Here is a 17677-nt window from a genome sequence, read left to right as displayed (position 1 = left end):
CAGAATCCTAGTATATCATCTTAAGCAAATTCTTGCATTCCTCTGCATTGCTCAGTCTTCAGCATTATCTCCATATCATTTGTTGAGGGATCTATTGAAGGTGTGTTTACCTACATTACATTAAGTCAACGTAGCTCTTATTACAGAGAATAAACACTTTATATTAGCTTGGCATTCTATCATGCATTACAGCTAAAGCAATCTCTGTTCCCACTTGTTCTAATGAGTACAACCAGCCAGCAGCTTCTTCTGGTGTGATCACAAAGATTGGCATCTCCAGTGCCGTACTCTTCACTGATGCGCCCTGATGTGCTTCAGCCAGCTTTCTTTTATGGCCTTCTTTTATCTCCTCTTATTCACTCAGATTTTGTGATTTGGGTTGTCTAACAGAAGCACTATTGTCTCATCTGGCATCCTTCCCAGGATATCTGCTGACGGCATCTTGCAGTTTGAGATGAGTTATAGTGCGCTTAAATAGTGCTCCTCATCAGTGCTGGGAATGAACAGCACTGTCTCTTACTTGCCTATCTGCTATCAAGGTATTCTGATGGCACTTAACTGCATCTGGATAGCTTCGTTTTTTCAGCCACATATTGGGCTATTCTTATTTACTATTATTAGTACATTGGCTCTATGCCCAGCAGATCTGTTCATGAACTATTTTTCAATATAAAGTTATTTCTCTTAACCCAGCATAGCATTCCATATTGTTTTACTCCATTTACATTTAATAATTCAGAGCCTGAAATTTGCAAAATATATGACCCATCCCATAACAATGTTTAATCATTCTTGGGGGTGGGGACATGAGAGTTTTCATCTTTTTGTTCCGTATATGTATTGTTCTCACAAATGGGTCTTGTACCTATTCAGAAACCACAGATGGAAAGTTCTAGAGCTAAATAGCTTTGCTGGGAGCTCTGTCCAATCCCTTCGCATGGCCTAGCCTGCCCCTTTTCCTGTATTCAACTATTTAGTAATAGTACTCCCAGGTTAATTTGACTCACAAACCTTTTACCCGGGGGCCCCCCAGTGTTGCAGTGTATTAAACCGCTGAACTTGCAGACTGAAAGGTTGCAGGTTCGAATCCGGGGAGCGGAGTAAGCTCCCGCTGTTAGCCCCAGCTTCTGCCAACCTAACAGTTCGAAAACATGCAAATGTGAGCAGATCAGTAGGTACCACTCTGGTGCGAAGGTAACGGCGCCCCATGCAGTAATGCTGGCCACATGACCTTGGAGGTGTCTACAGACAACGCCGGCTCTTCGGCTTAGAAATGGAGAAGAGCACCGACCCACAGAGTCAGACACTACTGGACACCAGGGCCAGATCAGCTACATCCAAGAGTATTGAAGGAATTAGCGGAAGTTATTTCAGAACCACTAGCAATTATCTTCGAGAGTTCTTGGAGAACGGGAGAAGTCCCAGCAGATTGGAGGAGGGTGAATGTGGTCCCTATCTTCAAGAAGGGAAAAAAGAATGACCCAAACAATTACCGTCCGGTCAGCCTCACATCGATACCAGGCAAGATTCTGGAAAAGATCATCAAGGAAGTGGTCTGCGAACACTTAGAAACAAATGCGGTCATTGCTAACAGTCAACACGGATTTACCAAAAACAAGTCATGCCAGACTAATCTGATCTCTTTTTTCGATAGAGTTATGAGTTGGGTCGATACAGGGAATGCTGTGGATGTAGCGTACCTGGATTTCAGTAAGGCCTTCGACAAAGTCCCCCACGACCTTCTGGCAAGGAAACTAGTAAAATGTGGGCTAGACAAAACTACGGTTAGGTGGATCTGTAATTGGCTAAGCGAACGAACCCAAAGGGTGCTCACCAATGCGTCGTCTTCATCATGGAAAGAAGTGACAAGTGGAGTGCCGCAGGGCTCCATCCTGGGCCCGGTTCTGTTCAACATCTTTATTAACGACTTAGACGAAGGGTTAGAAGGCACGATCATCAAGTTTGCAGACGACACAAAACTGGGAGGGATAGCTAACACTCCAGAAGACAGGAGCAGAATTCAAAACGATCTTGACAGACTAGAGAGATGGGCCAAAACTAACAAAATGAAGTTCAACAGGGACAAATGCAAGATACTTCATTTCGGCAGAAAAAATGGAAATCAAAGATACAGAATGGGGGACGCCTGGCTTGACAGCTGTGTGCGAAAAAGACCTTGGAGTCCTCGTGGACAACAAGTTAAACATGAGCCAACAATGTGATGCAGCAGCTAAAAAAGCCAACGGGATTCTGGCCTGCATCAATAGGGGTATAGCGTCTAGATCCAGGGAAGTCATGCTCCCCCTCTATTCTGCCTTGGTCAGACCACACCTGGAATACTGTGTCCAATTCTGGGCACCACAGTTGAAGGGAGATGTTGACAAGCTGGAAAGCGTCCAGAGGAGGGCGACTAAAATGATCAAGGGTCTGGAGAACAAGCCCTATGAGGAGCGGCTTAAAGAGCTTGGCATGTTTAGCCTGCAGAAGAGAAGGCTGAGAGGAGACATGATAGCCATGTACAAATACGTGAAGGGAAGTCATAGGGAGGAGGGAGCAAGATTGTTTTCTGCTGCCCTGCAGACTAGGACACGGAACAATGGCTTCAAACTACAGGAAAGGAGATTCCACCTGAACATCAGGAAGAACTTCCTCACTGTGAGAGCTGTTCGACAATGGAACTCTCTTCCCCGGGCTGTGGTGGAGGCTCCTTCTTTGGAGGCTTTTAAGCAGAGGCTGGATGGCCATCTGTTGGGGGTGCTCTGAATGCAATTTCCTGCTTCTTGGCAGGGGGTTGGAATGGATGGCCCATGAGGTCTCTTCCAACTCTACTATTCTATGATTCTATGATTCTATGACTTAATGTCAAGGGAAAACCTTTACCTTTACCTTATCTTTTACTTACCAGGCTACAATGTGATTGTCAGCACAACACTTGTGGGGGATCATGTGACCGTTGCTGCCCTGGCTTCAATCAATTACCTTGGAAACCTGCTACTACCGACAGTGCCAATGAATGTGAATGTAAGTTTGATATCAGAAAAGTGAACTGGTTTGACTCCCCACCCCCCAATCATCTTTTTTCAGTTCTTTTTGCCACAGGAAGATACAAAACAGAAGTCAATGTTTGTGATTTCTCTGATGGTCCATGTTGGTCTGTGTTTTGTACCCATGCAGAATTCAAAGAGAGCAGAGATCTGAAATATTATGCTTCACTTACTTTTTCTAAAAAAAGAGGAATGGTTCCAAGCATACATTTTAAGTTTACATCATTGCATCCTGCTAGTGGTATATCTGGTTCACTCTTCAGGCTACAGCCAAGCAGCATTGATTGCAGTTTTCAAAAGTAATGTAGACTATTATAATAGTTGTGGATTTATAGAAAAGTTCCTGTTTAGTTTTGCTAATCAGCTAGTTTTCACAATGGAGATACGCAGTAGAGTCCCCCTAAAGAAACCTACGTTGGACCAAGTGCTACCTGAACTTTATTCTCGAAAGAGAATTTTACATCTGTGTTTATACATTAAGTAGGATAACTAAAATATTCATCTTAAAGACTGAGGACTTAAAAAGTTTGAGCAATTAATGAGTAATCTTTTTCAGTAGCTGACTTTTCCAAAAGGAACTGAAGTTGTTCAAAATTTCATACAAGTTGTTCAAAATCCCAAAGCAGTCCACAGTGTAAATATACACAACAGTAGCTAAAAGAATACAAATAATAAAACAGTCAAAACAATAACATCCACAAAACCATTCATTAAACCTCAGTGGAACTGAGAACATTAACAATAGAGAAAGTGATATTGAAAATGCACAAGCAAAAGATAGGTGTTTATGGAAATGCCTATCACTGGAAGTCTAGTTTTCCACTCAAACTCCAATCCACGTGGTTGGAGTCACAACAGAGAAACCTTATTTCACACCATAAGTGTATGAGCCTGAATAGACTGCAGAACAATAAGCAAGAACACACACACACACACACACATATCCATGTAGACATTGGGGCAGCTTTCCTGAATAGCATAGGGTATTGTAACCCTAAAATAATATCTTGAATGTAGCTGGATACTTAACTGGCAACCAGTGTAAGTCTTTCAGCAAAGGGGTTAGATATGCACATTTGGAGAATCTACTGAGCAGTTAGGCTGGTGAATTCTGCTCTAGTTACAACTTACACACCAAACCCAAGGAAAACACATTGCAATAATTGGCCACACCAATGAAAGCCTCTCGTTCTCAAGCTGCACCTACTGAAACTGTTTCCTTTAAATTATATTGGGCATCACTTGCTATAATGAAAGCAAGAATATGCAACTTGAAGGTTGAAGTAGTTCTATCTCTCTGTTTTTTGTATTCTCAGCCTGTAATTGTAATGGCCATGCCTATGATTGCTATTATGATCCAGAAATTGACCGTCAAAAAGCCAGCCAAAATCGTAATGGCCAGTTTGAAGGAGGAGGTGTATGCATTGACTGTCAGGTAAGAGCACACGTGTCTTGTGTTTTGTTAGGTTATTGCCAGTGTTAATATGTCTGTCATTAGTAAAAAGAATGGAGGGATTTTTAAAAGCTAATATACGAACTCTTAACATTATTAGATGACTGTATATACTCGAGTATAGGCCTAGTTTTTCAGCCCTTTTTTTAAGACTGAAAAAGCCCCCCTCGGTTTATACTCGGGTGAGGGTCCTGGTTGGCTTATATTTGGGTCAGCTTATACTCAAGAATATATGGTACATTTATTATTTTTCTCTATTATTATTGGTATTATTACATTTATTCTTTTTCTCTATTTTTGTTGCTGCTATTACATTTATTTTACTCTATTTTATTATTAATAATAATAATACATTTATTATTTCACTCTGATCTTATTATTATTATATTTTTTATTTTACTCTATTTATTACTACATGTATTATTTTCCTGTATTTATTATTATTATTATTATTACTACTACATGTATTATTTTACTCTATCATTATTAAAAGGATACATAATTACATTTACATTGAAGATAAGAATAATGATTTAATCAGAGTTGGACAATCTTATCTTAAATTAGAGCTTTATGTAAATATTCAAAAACATTTAACCTACTGATGCCTCAATTAATGTAATTTTATTGGTATCTGTTTTTATTTCTGAAATTTACCACTCTCGGCTTATACTGGAGTCAATGTGTTCCTAGTTTTTTTTGTGGTAAAATTAGGTGCCTTGGCTTATATTCGGGTCGGCTTATACTCGAGTATATACGGTAAATCCAAAAGCCACCTTCCTCAACCTGGAGCCGTCCAGATTATTTGGACAGCAAATCCAGTCCATGTGGTCTGGCCAGTGGCTATGGCTGCTGTGAGTGGCAGCTGGAACCATCTTAATGATGCTTCAGGTTGGAGAGAACTGTTGTAGAATTGTCAAGCTAGAAGATATATACAATGACTGTGATCCAGCTATTTGCACAGAATATTCCAAGCATGCTTTGTCACTACTGTATGTATAATCACAGTTCTAGTCCATCTGAAAGATCAGGAACTACTTCATTAGATATGATATGCACTTAGTGGGTAAAATGGTACTACTATATACTTTTGGTGACCTACATTTGAACAACAGCCACATGAATTTGGATCATAAATTTTGATATTCACACCAAAATGTTTGGTAGTCACACAAAGTGGGTGTGGTTTTTCATGTAATGCTTCCTTTTTAATTTCCCTTTAATTAATGTCTGTCTGGATGGTGTTGTGCTGAAACTTCCAACATGCCTTACCACTGCCTGTGCTAGCAAAGAGAGTGCAGTGCAATCATAACCGGAGGGATAGATTTTATTTTAGATTGTAATGCCTCAAATGAATATACAAATTATTTTGCAGCATCACACAGCAGGCATCAACTGTGAAAGATGCAGCCAAGGATATTATAAATCTCCAGATCATCCAATAGAGTCACCCTACATTTGCTATCGTGAGTATATTCACTCATATATTCAGAACTTAACATGTTTTACAAACTGTTCTGTTCCCAGGGGAACATTTCATCTTCCTCTTACTTCTCAAGTGTTGGAGATATCCGCAGTTGAAGATATCATAGAGGAGTACCTCATAAGGCATTGGAGGGGTCTGTTGGGGAGGAATGGCTGTGTTGTATTCCTTGCATGTGTAGAAGTGCTTCTCTAGGTGTTGTCTGGCATTCTGGATCTAAGAAGATTATCTCATAGTATGGCGCAGTGGATTAAACTTGTGTCGGCAGGACTGATGACTTGAAGGTTGGGTTGCTGACCTGAAGGTTGCAGGTTCAAATCCAATCCAGGGAGAGCGCAGATTTGCTCCCTCTATCAGCAGCTCATGTGGGGACATGAGAAGCCCCCCACAAGGATGGTAAAAACATCAAACATCCGGGCATCCCCTGGACAGCATCCTTGCAGACGGCCAATTCTCTCACACCAGAAGTGACTTGCAGTTTCTCAAGTCACTCCTGACATGAAAAAAAACTCATATGGAGATAGTGGCAGAATTTTGGTTTTCATCTTTTTTGAGAAGGATTTGTCACTATTGAAGTTGGAAAACAATTTTAATGTGAAAAATTTTAATGGGTTGAGGGGTTTTATGTGCTCTATTGCTGAACTTCCAGAGAGCTACACTTCTGTTTATTCACCCCTCTTATTTTCTGTTCCATTAGGAGCTGCAGAGATTCTTAGAAACTGCAAAACTTTGCCCATGGTTATACTAGGAAAAGTATATAGTCAGTCCTTCTTATCCATGGATTCAACTATCCATGGCTTGAAAATATTTTTTGAATACTATTAAGTAAATTGATTTTTGCCATCTACTATATAATGGGCTCTGAGTATCTGTGGATTTTGGTCTCCACAAGGGGCCCTGGAACCAAACCCCAGCAGATACCAAAAGTTCACTATACTTTGATTTTGCCCAGGAGATGCACAGAAATATTTTTTTCTTCTAGGTTGCAATTGTGATTCAGACTTCACAGATGGCACCTGCGAGGACTTCACTGGCCGCTGCTACTGTAAACCAAACTACACAGGGGAGCACTGTGATGCTTGTGCCGATGGCTATGTAGATTTCCCCCATTGTTATCGTAAGTATTGCTAACATTGACATGCGAAATTTTAAATGATTTTGAACAGTTTTTAATTCAGTGCTGTAAATGATAATTTACTTAATTGCTTTAAATATCTCTTACTATTATGATTAGTTTATAATGAAGTTATTTTAATCTGAGTTGTAAATCACCTTGGGTCACATCCAGGATTAAGATGGAATATACATTAAATTAATAAATAGATCATGAGAAAGCTAAATACCGTTAGTTCTTACAAGCTTGAGTTTCGATCCTTCCCATGTTGGTTGTCCAGTATGTTCAAGTGCCTATCTGGTTTCTATTTCATGGATTATTGTAAGTAGGTTTGGATAAGAGCCAGATCTTCTGATCCTTCAACTCATGCTAAACATTTTCATAGAACTGGGATAAAAAGATGGAATATAAAGTCTTGATTTTTCAGTTGTGGAGCAAAAAATGATATAGACTATAGAACGGTGGTTCTCAATCTGTGGGTCCCCAGATGTTTTGACCTTCAATTCCCAGAAATCCTAACAGTTGGTAAACTGGCTGGGATATCTGGGAATTGTAGGCCAAAACACCTGGAGACCCACAGGTTGGGAACCACTGCTCTAGAAGGTTGAGAGTGTAGAGAGTGGGATTTAATTTATCCTGGTACTGTCTGATTTTTTTTACCATAGAATTAATATTTGTATTGTCTTTCTCATTTAGCAGTGTCAGATTTCAATGACAACGACAAAGGTGCACAAGAACTCCCAGCTGGTCAGATAATAAGTAAGAATCTGGCTTTATTTTTTTTCTGTTTTTGACATTATTATGCAATTTATTATTATAGTTCATATCAGTAACAATTGCAACCAAACCTTACTGGAATGCAGGATTTTGTGGTGCCAGGTGTACCAGCAAACTTATTATTTTCCTCTCCCTGCTTCTCCTCCATTTCTTCCAGACTGCGACTGCTATGTTGCTGGGACCAAAGGGAACGCCTGCCGGAAAGATGCTCAAACTGGCCTTTGTTTGTGTAATCCCAACTTCCAAGGGATCCAGTGTGATCAGTGTGTCCCAGGGTATTATGGACCAAATTGCCAGCGTAAGGAAATGAAACCAAAGCATATGTTGACTTGATTTCTCTCTCTGGTTGGGTGTTCCCCATAAAAGATGGGTGGGCCATTGTGACCTTCATCTCCCCAAAGTTGAAAGTTGATAATAGTTGCCTTCAACTCCCAGAAATCCCAGCCAGTTTACCAGCTGTTAGGATTTCTGGGTGTTGAAGGCCAAAGCACCTGGGGACTCACAGGTTCTAAGGGATAGGACATTTCACCTTGTTTTGCCTCCTCAATTGCCTTAGGCTCATGAAGGGCTTGTTTTCCAATCTGAAGTTGGCAATCTGGCCATGCCTAGTTTTGAAACACACTTCCTACAGACCACAATTGGGGTGAGAGTTAAAATGGCAACACGGCAAGATCTCTCATCCAAAGGGACTGTGATGCCTCAGGGCAGCGTGAGCACTGGGAACCAGACACGGAGGCCAATAAACAATCTAATATCTTTATTAAAGAAATAAAGGAGACAAACGAAAATAAGCAGAGTATATAGTCCAGCAATAGTCCTTTCAGAAAAGGTCAAACATAGTCCAGTAATGTGGAAGTAGATGTCCAGTATTAGAGTTCAAAGTTTTAAATCTGATAACCGAAACACACTCAAACTTCTAAGCTGTTTGAGTGGGGATTATAGCAAGGTCTGTCAAAGAGTTCCAGGTTTCAATCCGAGGCTAGGATACAAGGCAAGGCAAAGTTAGTCGTGGTAGAGCTGAATCGCTGTCCAGGCTTGGCAGGGAGACGAGATGCAACGCCTGGTCTACTCGAGAGTAGCGCGTTGCAGAACTAGAGTCGATGTGAATTCCTCAACTGACACGTTGAACATCGCAAAGGTCATTCGGCGCCCAGAACTTTTATGGGACTACAATCTCCCCTCCAGCCAGGTGTCTGAACACTCTTTCCCAAGGGAAAGTGGACTAAAGTCAACAACTTGCCAGATGCAATCCTCCCGGGAAACTCTCAAGGGAACTGGCTTAATTAACACTTGCTCTCTCCGCTAATCTAGTGCTTCTTCTCTTATTCTGCTTCTCCGAGCGAGATGTTTCCCAAAACAATCTTCAGTCGAAAGGAGCGCTCTCTGGAGAACCGAGCTCTGGCTCAAGGGCCTTTTTAATTAACTATGGGCTCAAACTGTCAACAGGGGACATCTGGAAGGGAGCAGAATCTTGCGAAATCGGCACAAACCCCATATCTTCTTCGGTCTGATCCATAATGGCGACGGGGTCATGACTCGAGGGTCTCTGAGACACTACAGGGACATTCAGAGGGGCTTTCTCACAAGTTGATTAAGGTTTTCAGTCATCATTTAGACGTTAGATATATCTTGTAAGTGCGACTGGGACTTAAGGTGTTAAAGATGCATGTAAAGCAAAATGCATTGGTGTATCCAAGTGATGAATCCCCTTCTCTTCTTTTCTCACTATGCAGCTTGCCAATGTTCAGGCCCTGGTTTCTACGAAGGTACATGTGACAATGAGACTGGCCAGTGTTTGTGTCGAACTGGATTTGAAGGCTACGCATGCGAACAATGTGCTCCTGGCTACTTCAATTACCCATTGTGCCAACGTGAGTTCTCAGATAAAGGAGAATAATTGCTGTTTCATGTGGCTACAAATATTTGTGTTTTACAAATGGTTGTGTTTTGTCAACTCTGTTTCTAGACCTCTTGGTTGCAAAAGGAAATTTAGACATGTGCAGATTGTCTATATCAGGCATGGGCAAACTTCGGCCCTCCGGGTGTTTTGGACTTCAACTCCCACCATTCCTAACAGCCTCAGGCCCCTTCCTTTTCCCCCTCAGCCGCTTTAGCGGCTGAGGGGGAAAAGGAAGAGGCCTGAGGCTGTTAGGAATGGTGGGAGTTGAAATCCAAAACACTTGGAGAACCAAAATTTGCCCATGCCTGATCTATATGAAAACCATAGTGAACCGCTCTTGGGCAGGGACTGAATATTTACATCCTCCTTGATCATCTTCTCTTGAATTCTTTTACACTTTTCTTCAGCATTTATTAGAAGCTTATTCCAAGATTCATTCTTTCCCCTTCTGTTTCTCTGCCACCATAGCAAGTATTAATTTGAAATAGTGTGCTGTCATTTGAAGCAGAGAAACCAGAAGCAGGACCCATTTTGTCAAGCCAAGTAATTTTATGAGATTTCATGCATAAAATAGCAACAGTTTCATTTCCTTAGCAAAGTATTTTGTTTTGGTTTTTTTTTTTCACAGCAGAGTGTGGGATCTGACTATGCGGGTAGAGAACTGCTTTTTATTTAAACTGTGGCTGTTGTGTCCTTTGTCTACTGCCAAGGTTTCCGAAACGCCCATCCTGTTAGCATGCATGGCACTTCTTGACATCCCTGCTGTGGAGAGTTGTTTTTTCTGGGCACAGGGATGACATTTGCAGTGATGCTGAATCTCTTTTCCATTGTTCTTTCCATTGTAGTTTGTGGCTGTAGTGCTGTTGGGACATTGCCAGAAGGTTGTGATGCATCTGGGAGATGCTACTGCAAGGCTGAGTACGATGGGTTTCATTGTGACCACTGCAGCTTGGGATATCATTCATACCCTCACTGCCAAGGTATTCCAGTAGGACTGGTAGGAAAGAGACAGCTCCTATTATTTTATATATTTATTTATTTAAAGTATTTCTGCATCACCTCCAATCTCAAATAAGAACATATGATTTATTATTTATTTATTTATACATTTATTTCCTGCTCTTCTCACCCTGAAGGGGACTCAGAGTGGCTTACAAATCAAATGACCTTACAATACATTATTAGCATAGCACAATATAAGCATTAAATTACTATATGGTACTATATCATTATATGGTAATATTATTAGTAATATTACATTTAATATTAATAGTTTGTACAGAATCCTCTTGATATGAAACAAACAATTTACAAGACACCTAATTTTTGGCCTCGCCATTTACTTCTTCTCAAATCTTTCTGTGCCTATCTATGCAGCTTGCTCTTGTGATCCTCGGGGCTCTGCGGATAATGACTGTAGTCCTACAGGACAGTGCCATTGCCACCCAAATTACATAGGCCACTCATGCAACCAGTGTGCTCCAGGCTTTTATGGATATCCTACCTGTACAGGTGAGGCATCAGCCGGATTATCTCTTTTCTAGCCTTCTGTTTCAAGGTACTGCATTACATATGCTGAACTGTGAAATGGTAATCCTTTGTACTCATCTTTATCCCACCAATCCTATCTGTACTAGAAATCCATTTGAAATTAAATAGTATGCTTCAGTGTTTAATATTTTTAAAAATCACCCAGGGAAACATCAAAGAGGGTTGGGAAGTTGACAGGTAGCTTGAAGGCACTCGTGTACCACTAGGGATATAGAGGTTAAAAACTACATGGCCATTTTTTTTGTTTCTTGTAAATTAACATCTCAAAAACACATAATCATCATCATCATCATCTTTATATTCTGCCCTTCTCCTGTAGAAGACTCAGGGCAAATTACAGCATTTACATACATAGGAAAACATTCAATGTCTTTACAATCATATACAATGCGACACACAAGCACAAACAAAGGCAAAGGCTTCTCCTTTCATTTCTGGCTTCTGGAGGCGGTGCTCATCTCTGGCTCTGGAGAGGTGCTTTTCTCCATTTTCAAGCCGAGGAACCTCCTGGTCATGTGGCCGGCAAGATTGCTTGGAGCATCTCTTTGCCTTTTCCCACCAAAGTGGTACCCATTTATCTACTCACATTTGCATGTTTTCGAACTGCTAGGTTGGCAGGAGCTAAGTCTGACAGACGGGAGCTCACCCCATTTCACGGATTCAAACTGCCAACCTTCAGGTCAGCAATTCAGAAGCACAAGGGTTTAACCCATTGCATCACCACCACCACCGGAGCCCCCAGATGGCGTAGTGGACTAAGTGACTTGAAGGTTGGGTTGCTGACCTGAAAGCTGCCAGGTTCGAATCCCACCTGGGGAGAGTGTGGATGAGCTCCCTCTATCAGCTCCAGCTCCATGCGGGGACATGAGAGAAGCCTCCCACAAGGATGGTAAAAACATCAAAACATCCGGGCGTCCCCTGGGCAACGTCCTTGCAGACGGCCAATTCTCTCACTCCAGAAGCAACTCCGGTTGCTCCTGACATGAAGAAAAAAAAAAACCACCACCACCACCCCCTCATGACAAAATAAACACAAGTATTGCAGTACCAGAGTCTGCATGAGATAGCGTGAAGGTTTAATGATATAATCAAGCATAATACAGTAATCAAGCATTTCCTTTCCTTAAGCAGGAACAATTAAGTAAAATCGTTGCTAGTTTAAAATCATCGTTAGCTTGCCAGCATACACACATAAACACACAAGCATAATACTTGTTTTATTAACTATTCTTTAATAGCATTCAGACTGTAAGAGGAGATCTATCAGATGTGAATGTTATAGATACGTTTTAAACTATTTCTCACTTGATTGGGGAAACTTGTAGGAAGCCAGGTGTTGCAATGTCACACCCCATCCCTGGAGGTTGCAATGCTGCACACCTTATTGTGTTTCAGAGTGGCCATCAGCGCAATTGCACAATGCTTTTGGCTCCTTCAAAGGTGTATCTACATTGTCGAGTGAATGTGATTTGACTCCACTTTAATGGCTGAATGCTATGAGATCCTAGGATTTGTAGCTTGATGAGGCATCATCACTCTTTGGCAGAAAAGAGAAAAGGCTTTGTAAAACAACAAAACCCAGAATTCCATAGTTAAAGTAGTATTGAACTGCATTAAATTTACATTGTAGATGCACCCCAGATCTTTACCCTGTTGTAAAAGAGCTTTTTTTAGAACAGAAGACAAAGGCACATTTGTGTTATTTTTAGTTGATATGCATACATGCTGTGTCATATGCCACCTTTGAAGTGGCTTTTTTGTGTGTGATGGGGAAGAGAAAAAAAGGGCTCTTTAAAGGTACTCCCAATTACCTACAGTTTCTTTGTATGCTCTTGCTTTAAAAATAATTGGCTCACTTGTTATGAGATAATGCCATCTGATTGGTCTTTTTGTATCCTCTTTAGCCTGTCATTGTTCGGCAGAAGGCTCTCTCTATGGCACTTGTGATCAGGAGACTGGCCAATGCACCTGTCGACCCAGAATAGCGGGATTGCGCTGTGATACCTGTATTCCCGGAGCGTATGGATTTCCACATTGTGAAGGTAGCTCAGCCTAATCCATGCATGCAAATGTATTTGTGATACCATGTAAAAATAGGCCCCTAGTGATGCCTAACTCACCAGGCAGTGTGGTTAATTTTAGAAAATAAATACACGTGTTCATAATGAATGTGGCTGAAATAGAAAATCACAAATGATATTGATTTAAAGTGAAGTTTTTTATCAGATGTTTCTAACATTTTCTCATTTTTAATAGTGAGTATATTAATGTATTTCCATTAATAAGTTCAAAAACTTTAAATGGCTGTTTTCCGTTAACTCCTCTCACAGGTAGATTGGGCACAATTGGCTGTGCAGGTGGAAAGATTAAGGGAATTCTAGCTCAAAAAATAACTATTCTAAGTTATTTACAACTCCAAATACCCTTTTCGATCTATGTTCCAATTCTGTGGAACTCATTGCCTCCATATGTTAGAGCAATATTGGAGTTGCGAACTTTTGTAAAAGCGCTCAAGACTTGGCTGTTTGGTTGTGCATTTAAGTAAATCAGATCTAATTTGCCAAATAGTCACTGTTGAATGTTTTTAGGTTGAATGTTTTTATGTTGAATGTTTTTATATTGTGGAATGATATTTTAAATTGTAAGTCGCTCGGAGCACTCTGGTGGAGAGTGACTAATTAAAAAATAAAGTGAAGTGAAGTGAAGAAGATATACCCTGTATCCTGTAGTTCAAGCACCACACTTAAAACAGTGATAAGCCAGCATGGTGTAATGGTTTGAGGCATTGGACTTTGCCTCTGGGCACCAAGGTTGGAATCTCTCTCTGCTCAACCATGGAAACCAAATGGGTGACATTAAACTAGTCACATTCTCTCAGCCTCAGAAGAAGGCAAGGTCAAATACCATTTCAACAAATTCAAAATGTCTTGAAGGTACACAACAACAAGGAACAGCTCATGCCTTTTCTTCCCATTAAGTGCCTCTTCTTAACCAGGGTTATTTTTCTGCTCTAGTGGGCTCTTGTAATCCTACCGGGCTTGCAGGTGGAGATCCTTCTTTGCCAGTGGTGAGTATATCCCACAGCTATTCACTTTTGCATTGTTACCACACTCAACATTAAGTTTGCTGCGAGTTTTCCAGGCTGTATGGCCATGCTCCAGAAGTTTCAGACCTCAGAGGTTGTGAGGTTTGTTGGAAACTAGGCAAGTGGGGTTTATATATCTGTGGAATGTCCAGGGTGGGAGACAGAACTCTTGTCTGCTTGAGGCAAGTGTGAATGTTGCAATTGGCCACCTTGATTAGGATTGAATGGCCTTGTAATTGGCAAGCCTTCAACAACACTGTCAACATAAAGTTTTAAAGTAGGCATCCTCAATCTGTAGTCTTCCAACTCTTTGGGCCTCCAACTCCCAGCTTGTTCAATGGTCAGGAATTCTGGGAGTTTGAGGATGCCTGTTTTGAAGAAATAGATAATGGGTGGTTTTCATATTTCTATAATTGAATCCATTATTTTCATTCATGTTTTTGGCATCTCTGTTTAAAAGCTCAAGTAGCAGATGACGGGGAAAGCTCTGAGATTCCACTGTTGGCTTGAGCAAGCAGTATTGTCTTAGAAGGACAAATTTGACTTGAAAGCTGATATAAAGCAACTTCCTCTGTTCCAGATTATTTTATTCTGTTCCATTTTTGGGGTGGGAGCATTCTTGCTTTGTTTGATACACACTTTCAGCTCCCTCTCTGCTTATTTTTTTTCCTTCTCAGGGTTCTTGTGAATGCCGGGCATACGTGGAAGGTGAAGCGTGTGACCAGTGCAAACCACTCTACTGGAACTTATCTCCAGATAACCCTTTTGGTTGCATGAGTAAGAATTGCCTCTTGCTACTTTCCCAGAAAGAGCTCTAGAAAATGTCCAAGTAACCCCCACCACCTCACCCCGAACCTTGCCATAGTGATTATGAAGAATGTAGTCCTCAATGCTTATTTACATTCTGTAAAGTACATCCATCCTGTATTTTAGGTGCAGGAAATTTTGGATTAGTTCTGTGACAGACAGAAGTAATCTTTAGCCATTTCGATCTGTGCCTTGTACCTCAAGACCTATACAGTAAAGACAAAACACATCAGAATATCTTATGCAAAAGAGAAATTTGCAGTTATGACAATAACTTCTGTTTTTGACTTTCCCTGTATGGATGACGTCTAGTGTCCTGACATACCAAAGGGATAGTTAGCTCAAAGCTAATACAAAAGTTGAAGTCTTTTTCTGGTAAACTAAGCTCTCCGTTTGTCACCTTGTGTTTCCGCCAGGCTGTCAGTGTGACACCATGGGAACAATTGGAGGTATTGGTGAATGCCTGCAAGTAAGTTTCTTGGCATGGGATGTAATCAATTCTGCAGGAGTCCTAATATCTATTTAGCTTGAAACAACATCAAGTAATCTGCAATATTTCAAACGCATCTTACATTTTCATGTGATACAGTGTTTTTTGCTATATTTGAATGGGAAATAACTACATAGTGGACTTTGCTTTGTTTCCATACTAATATTCCAAAGTTTTAATCATATTTCTTCAATTCTAATACTACCACCTCTACCCACATAAATATATCTAAAAATGGGACACATCTTATAATCACGGATATATATATATACTACTGTTGGTGGTATTGAAGCTAATGTGCCTCTTACCATCAATAGCACCTCAGAACTGAAGACATATGGTATTACTGAGCTTTTCAAATGTCTGTAACATGAAGTAGATTTCAACACTTCACTAGTTAGTTACAACTGATCTTATTGTTCAGACACCCTACATTCTTTCACTCATTTTTTCTGTTTGTATGGAAAAGCATTTAATCAAGATACAAGGATGATGGGTGTATAATTCTGCAGGGCTGCCTGGAATTGATGTTATTGTGTTGCTGGTGTTTCCTAGGATGACGGGCACTGTTTCTGCAAGCCCAACACCTGTGGCAGGTTCTGCTCAACATGTAAAGAAGGATACTACAGTCTGGAAAATGGGAACTACTTTGGCTGTCAAGGTGCCTCACTTTTTGCTATATGATGGGATTGTCTGCTATTAGCTGGGAACATATCATGAAGATCATAAGTGAAAAACAATGACCTGGGCCCTGGGACAGGTTCAGTTGCAAAGATTGTGAAATATCTGTGTTTTATTAAAAAGAGATGTGGAATTCCTTAGCCATATTAAATTTATAATTCTTAATTATTTGACTAAGGATGTCAGAGTAGTGAATTTTGCTCTCTCTCTGGTTTTGGGGTTTTGCTTTATATTTCTTTGTGATGTGGGTAGTGTTTGCCATACACCACTGTATTGTCCTTTTGTAAGGCGATGTTTACATTTTGGGCTAGACTTCACATTTATTGTCTCTCCCACCATTTGCTTAATGTGTACAAATAGTTACTTCATTCCTTTTGTTCAACCCTTTCAAAGTATGAACAAAGGTTTGAAAAAGGAGAAAGGAACTTTGGAGGGGCACATTTGAAAGAATTACGAGATGTCATAATAAGTCACATGCAATATCAGATCAAAGAAAAGGAGGTAGGAATGAAGTCTGTGTTTGGGAACACTGAAGAATAAACAGATGTAGGTGCAACTGCCTTTAAACAGTAATTTCCAAAAAAGATGAAAGCATAGACGTAAAGGAAAGCTCAGATGAAAGCAGCTGAATGACATCTGTTTAAACAATCATTGCTAATTAAGCTTAGTACCTGCTTCAGAAGGCACTTCAACTTGGACCTCAAGAGAACAGAAATAGAATTCAGATTACAAAAGCAAAAGGGCACTGTGTTAGCAGTGGAGATTGCACAACTACACTTGATATTTTATAGAACAAAGCATGTTAAAATTGGCCAGGCATCACATTCAAATGTGGGTGGTTGTCCTTCAACGGTCCTATAAAAATCTACATCTCTGGTACTGAAAGAACCAGGAGAATTTGTTTATTTTTATTAGCTACACAAGGCTGTATCTTCAGATGGTCCACACACAGGAGACTTAATTCAGGAACCCTGTGGGAGACAGAAGGGCATAGTTTCCGGACTAGTATTGGTAGGCAGTGGAAACGGACAAGGGCAGTGTCAGAAGTCTATATGAAAGGAGATACAGCGGAATAAAAATAGAGTGGCAAGCTGGTGCCACTCCTTTTGGTACCAGGCTTTGATGAATGTTATTTGAGGTCCTTTATTAGTTGTGGAATGTAAACATGTGTTTCCTCTCTTCAGGATGCCATTGTGACATTGGTGGGTCGATTGGTCCTGTGTGCGAAGAGCAGACGGGGTCTTGCAACTGCAGACTGAATACTCAAGGCCCCAGATGCACTCAGTAAGAAA

At 40.5% G+C, this 17677-nt stretch overlaps 1 protein-coding gene across 3 annotated transcripts in view; it reads left to right on the top strand.

Annotated features, from left to right (window-relative positions):
* lama5 (laminin subunit alpha 5) overlaps nt 1–17677 on the top strand; it is a 228071-nt gene that overhangs the window by 129691 nt on the left and 80703 nt on the right. For 2 of the 3 annotated variants that reach the window (XM_062979024.1, XM_062979022.1), the window contains exons 7-21: nt 2906–3021; nt 4361–4479; nt 5873–5963; nt 6963–7097; nt 7791–7853; nt 8029–8169; nt 9605–9742; nt 10617–10751; nt 11149–11283; nt 13227–13364; nt 14337–14389; nt 15085–15184; nt 15631–15683; nt 16260–16365; nt 17570–17669. In XM_062979024.1, coding sequence (XP_062835094.1) covers nt 2906–3021; nt 4361–4479; nt 5873–5963; nt 6963–7097; nt 7791–7853; nt 8029–8169; nt 9605–9742; nt 10617–10751; nt 11149–11283; nt 13227–13364; nt 14337–14389; nt 15085–15184; nt 15631–15683; nt 16260–16365; nt 17570–17669 — 1623 coding nt within the window. The remainder of the gene's footprint in view (nt 1–2905; nt 3022–4360; nt 4480–5872; nt 5964–6962; nt 7098–7790; nt 7854–8028; nt 8170–9604; nt 9743–10616; nt 10752–11148; nt 11284–13226; nt 13365–14336; nt 14390–15084; nt 15185–15630; nt 15684–16259; nt 16366–17569; nt 17670–17677) is intronic. The other variant, XM_062979023.1, reaches the window with a different exon arrangement.

This window comes from Anolis carolinensis, chromosome 4 (genome assembly GCF_035594765.1).
Source record: "Anolis carolinensis isolate JA03-04 chromosome 4, rAnoCar3.1.pri, whole genome shotgun sequence".
Classification (NCBI taxonomy): Eukaryota; Metazoa; Chordata; class Lepidosauria; order Squamata; family Dactyloidae; genus Anolis; species Anolis carolinensis.
This window is presented reverse-complemented; position numbering and strand designations above follow the sequence as displayed.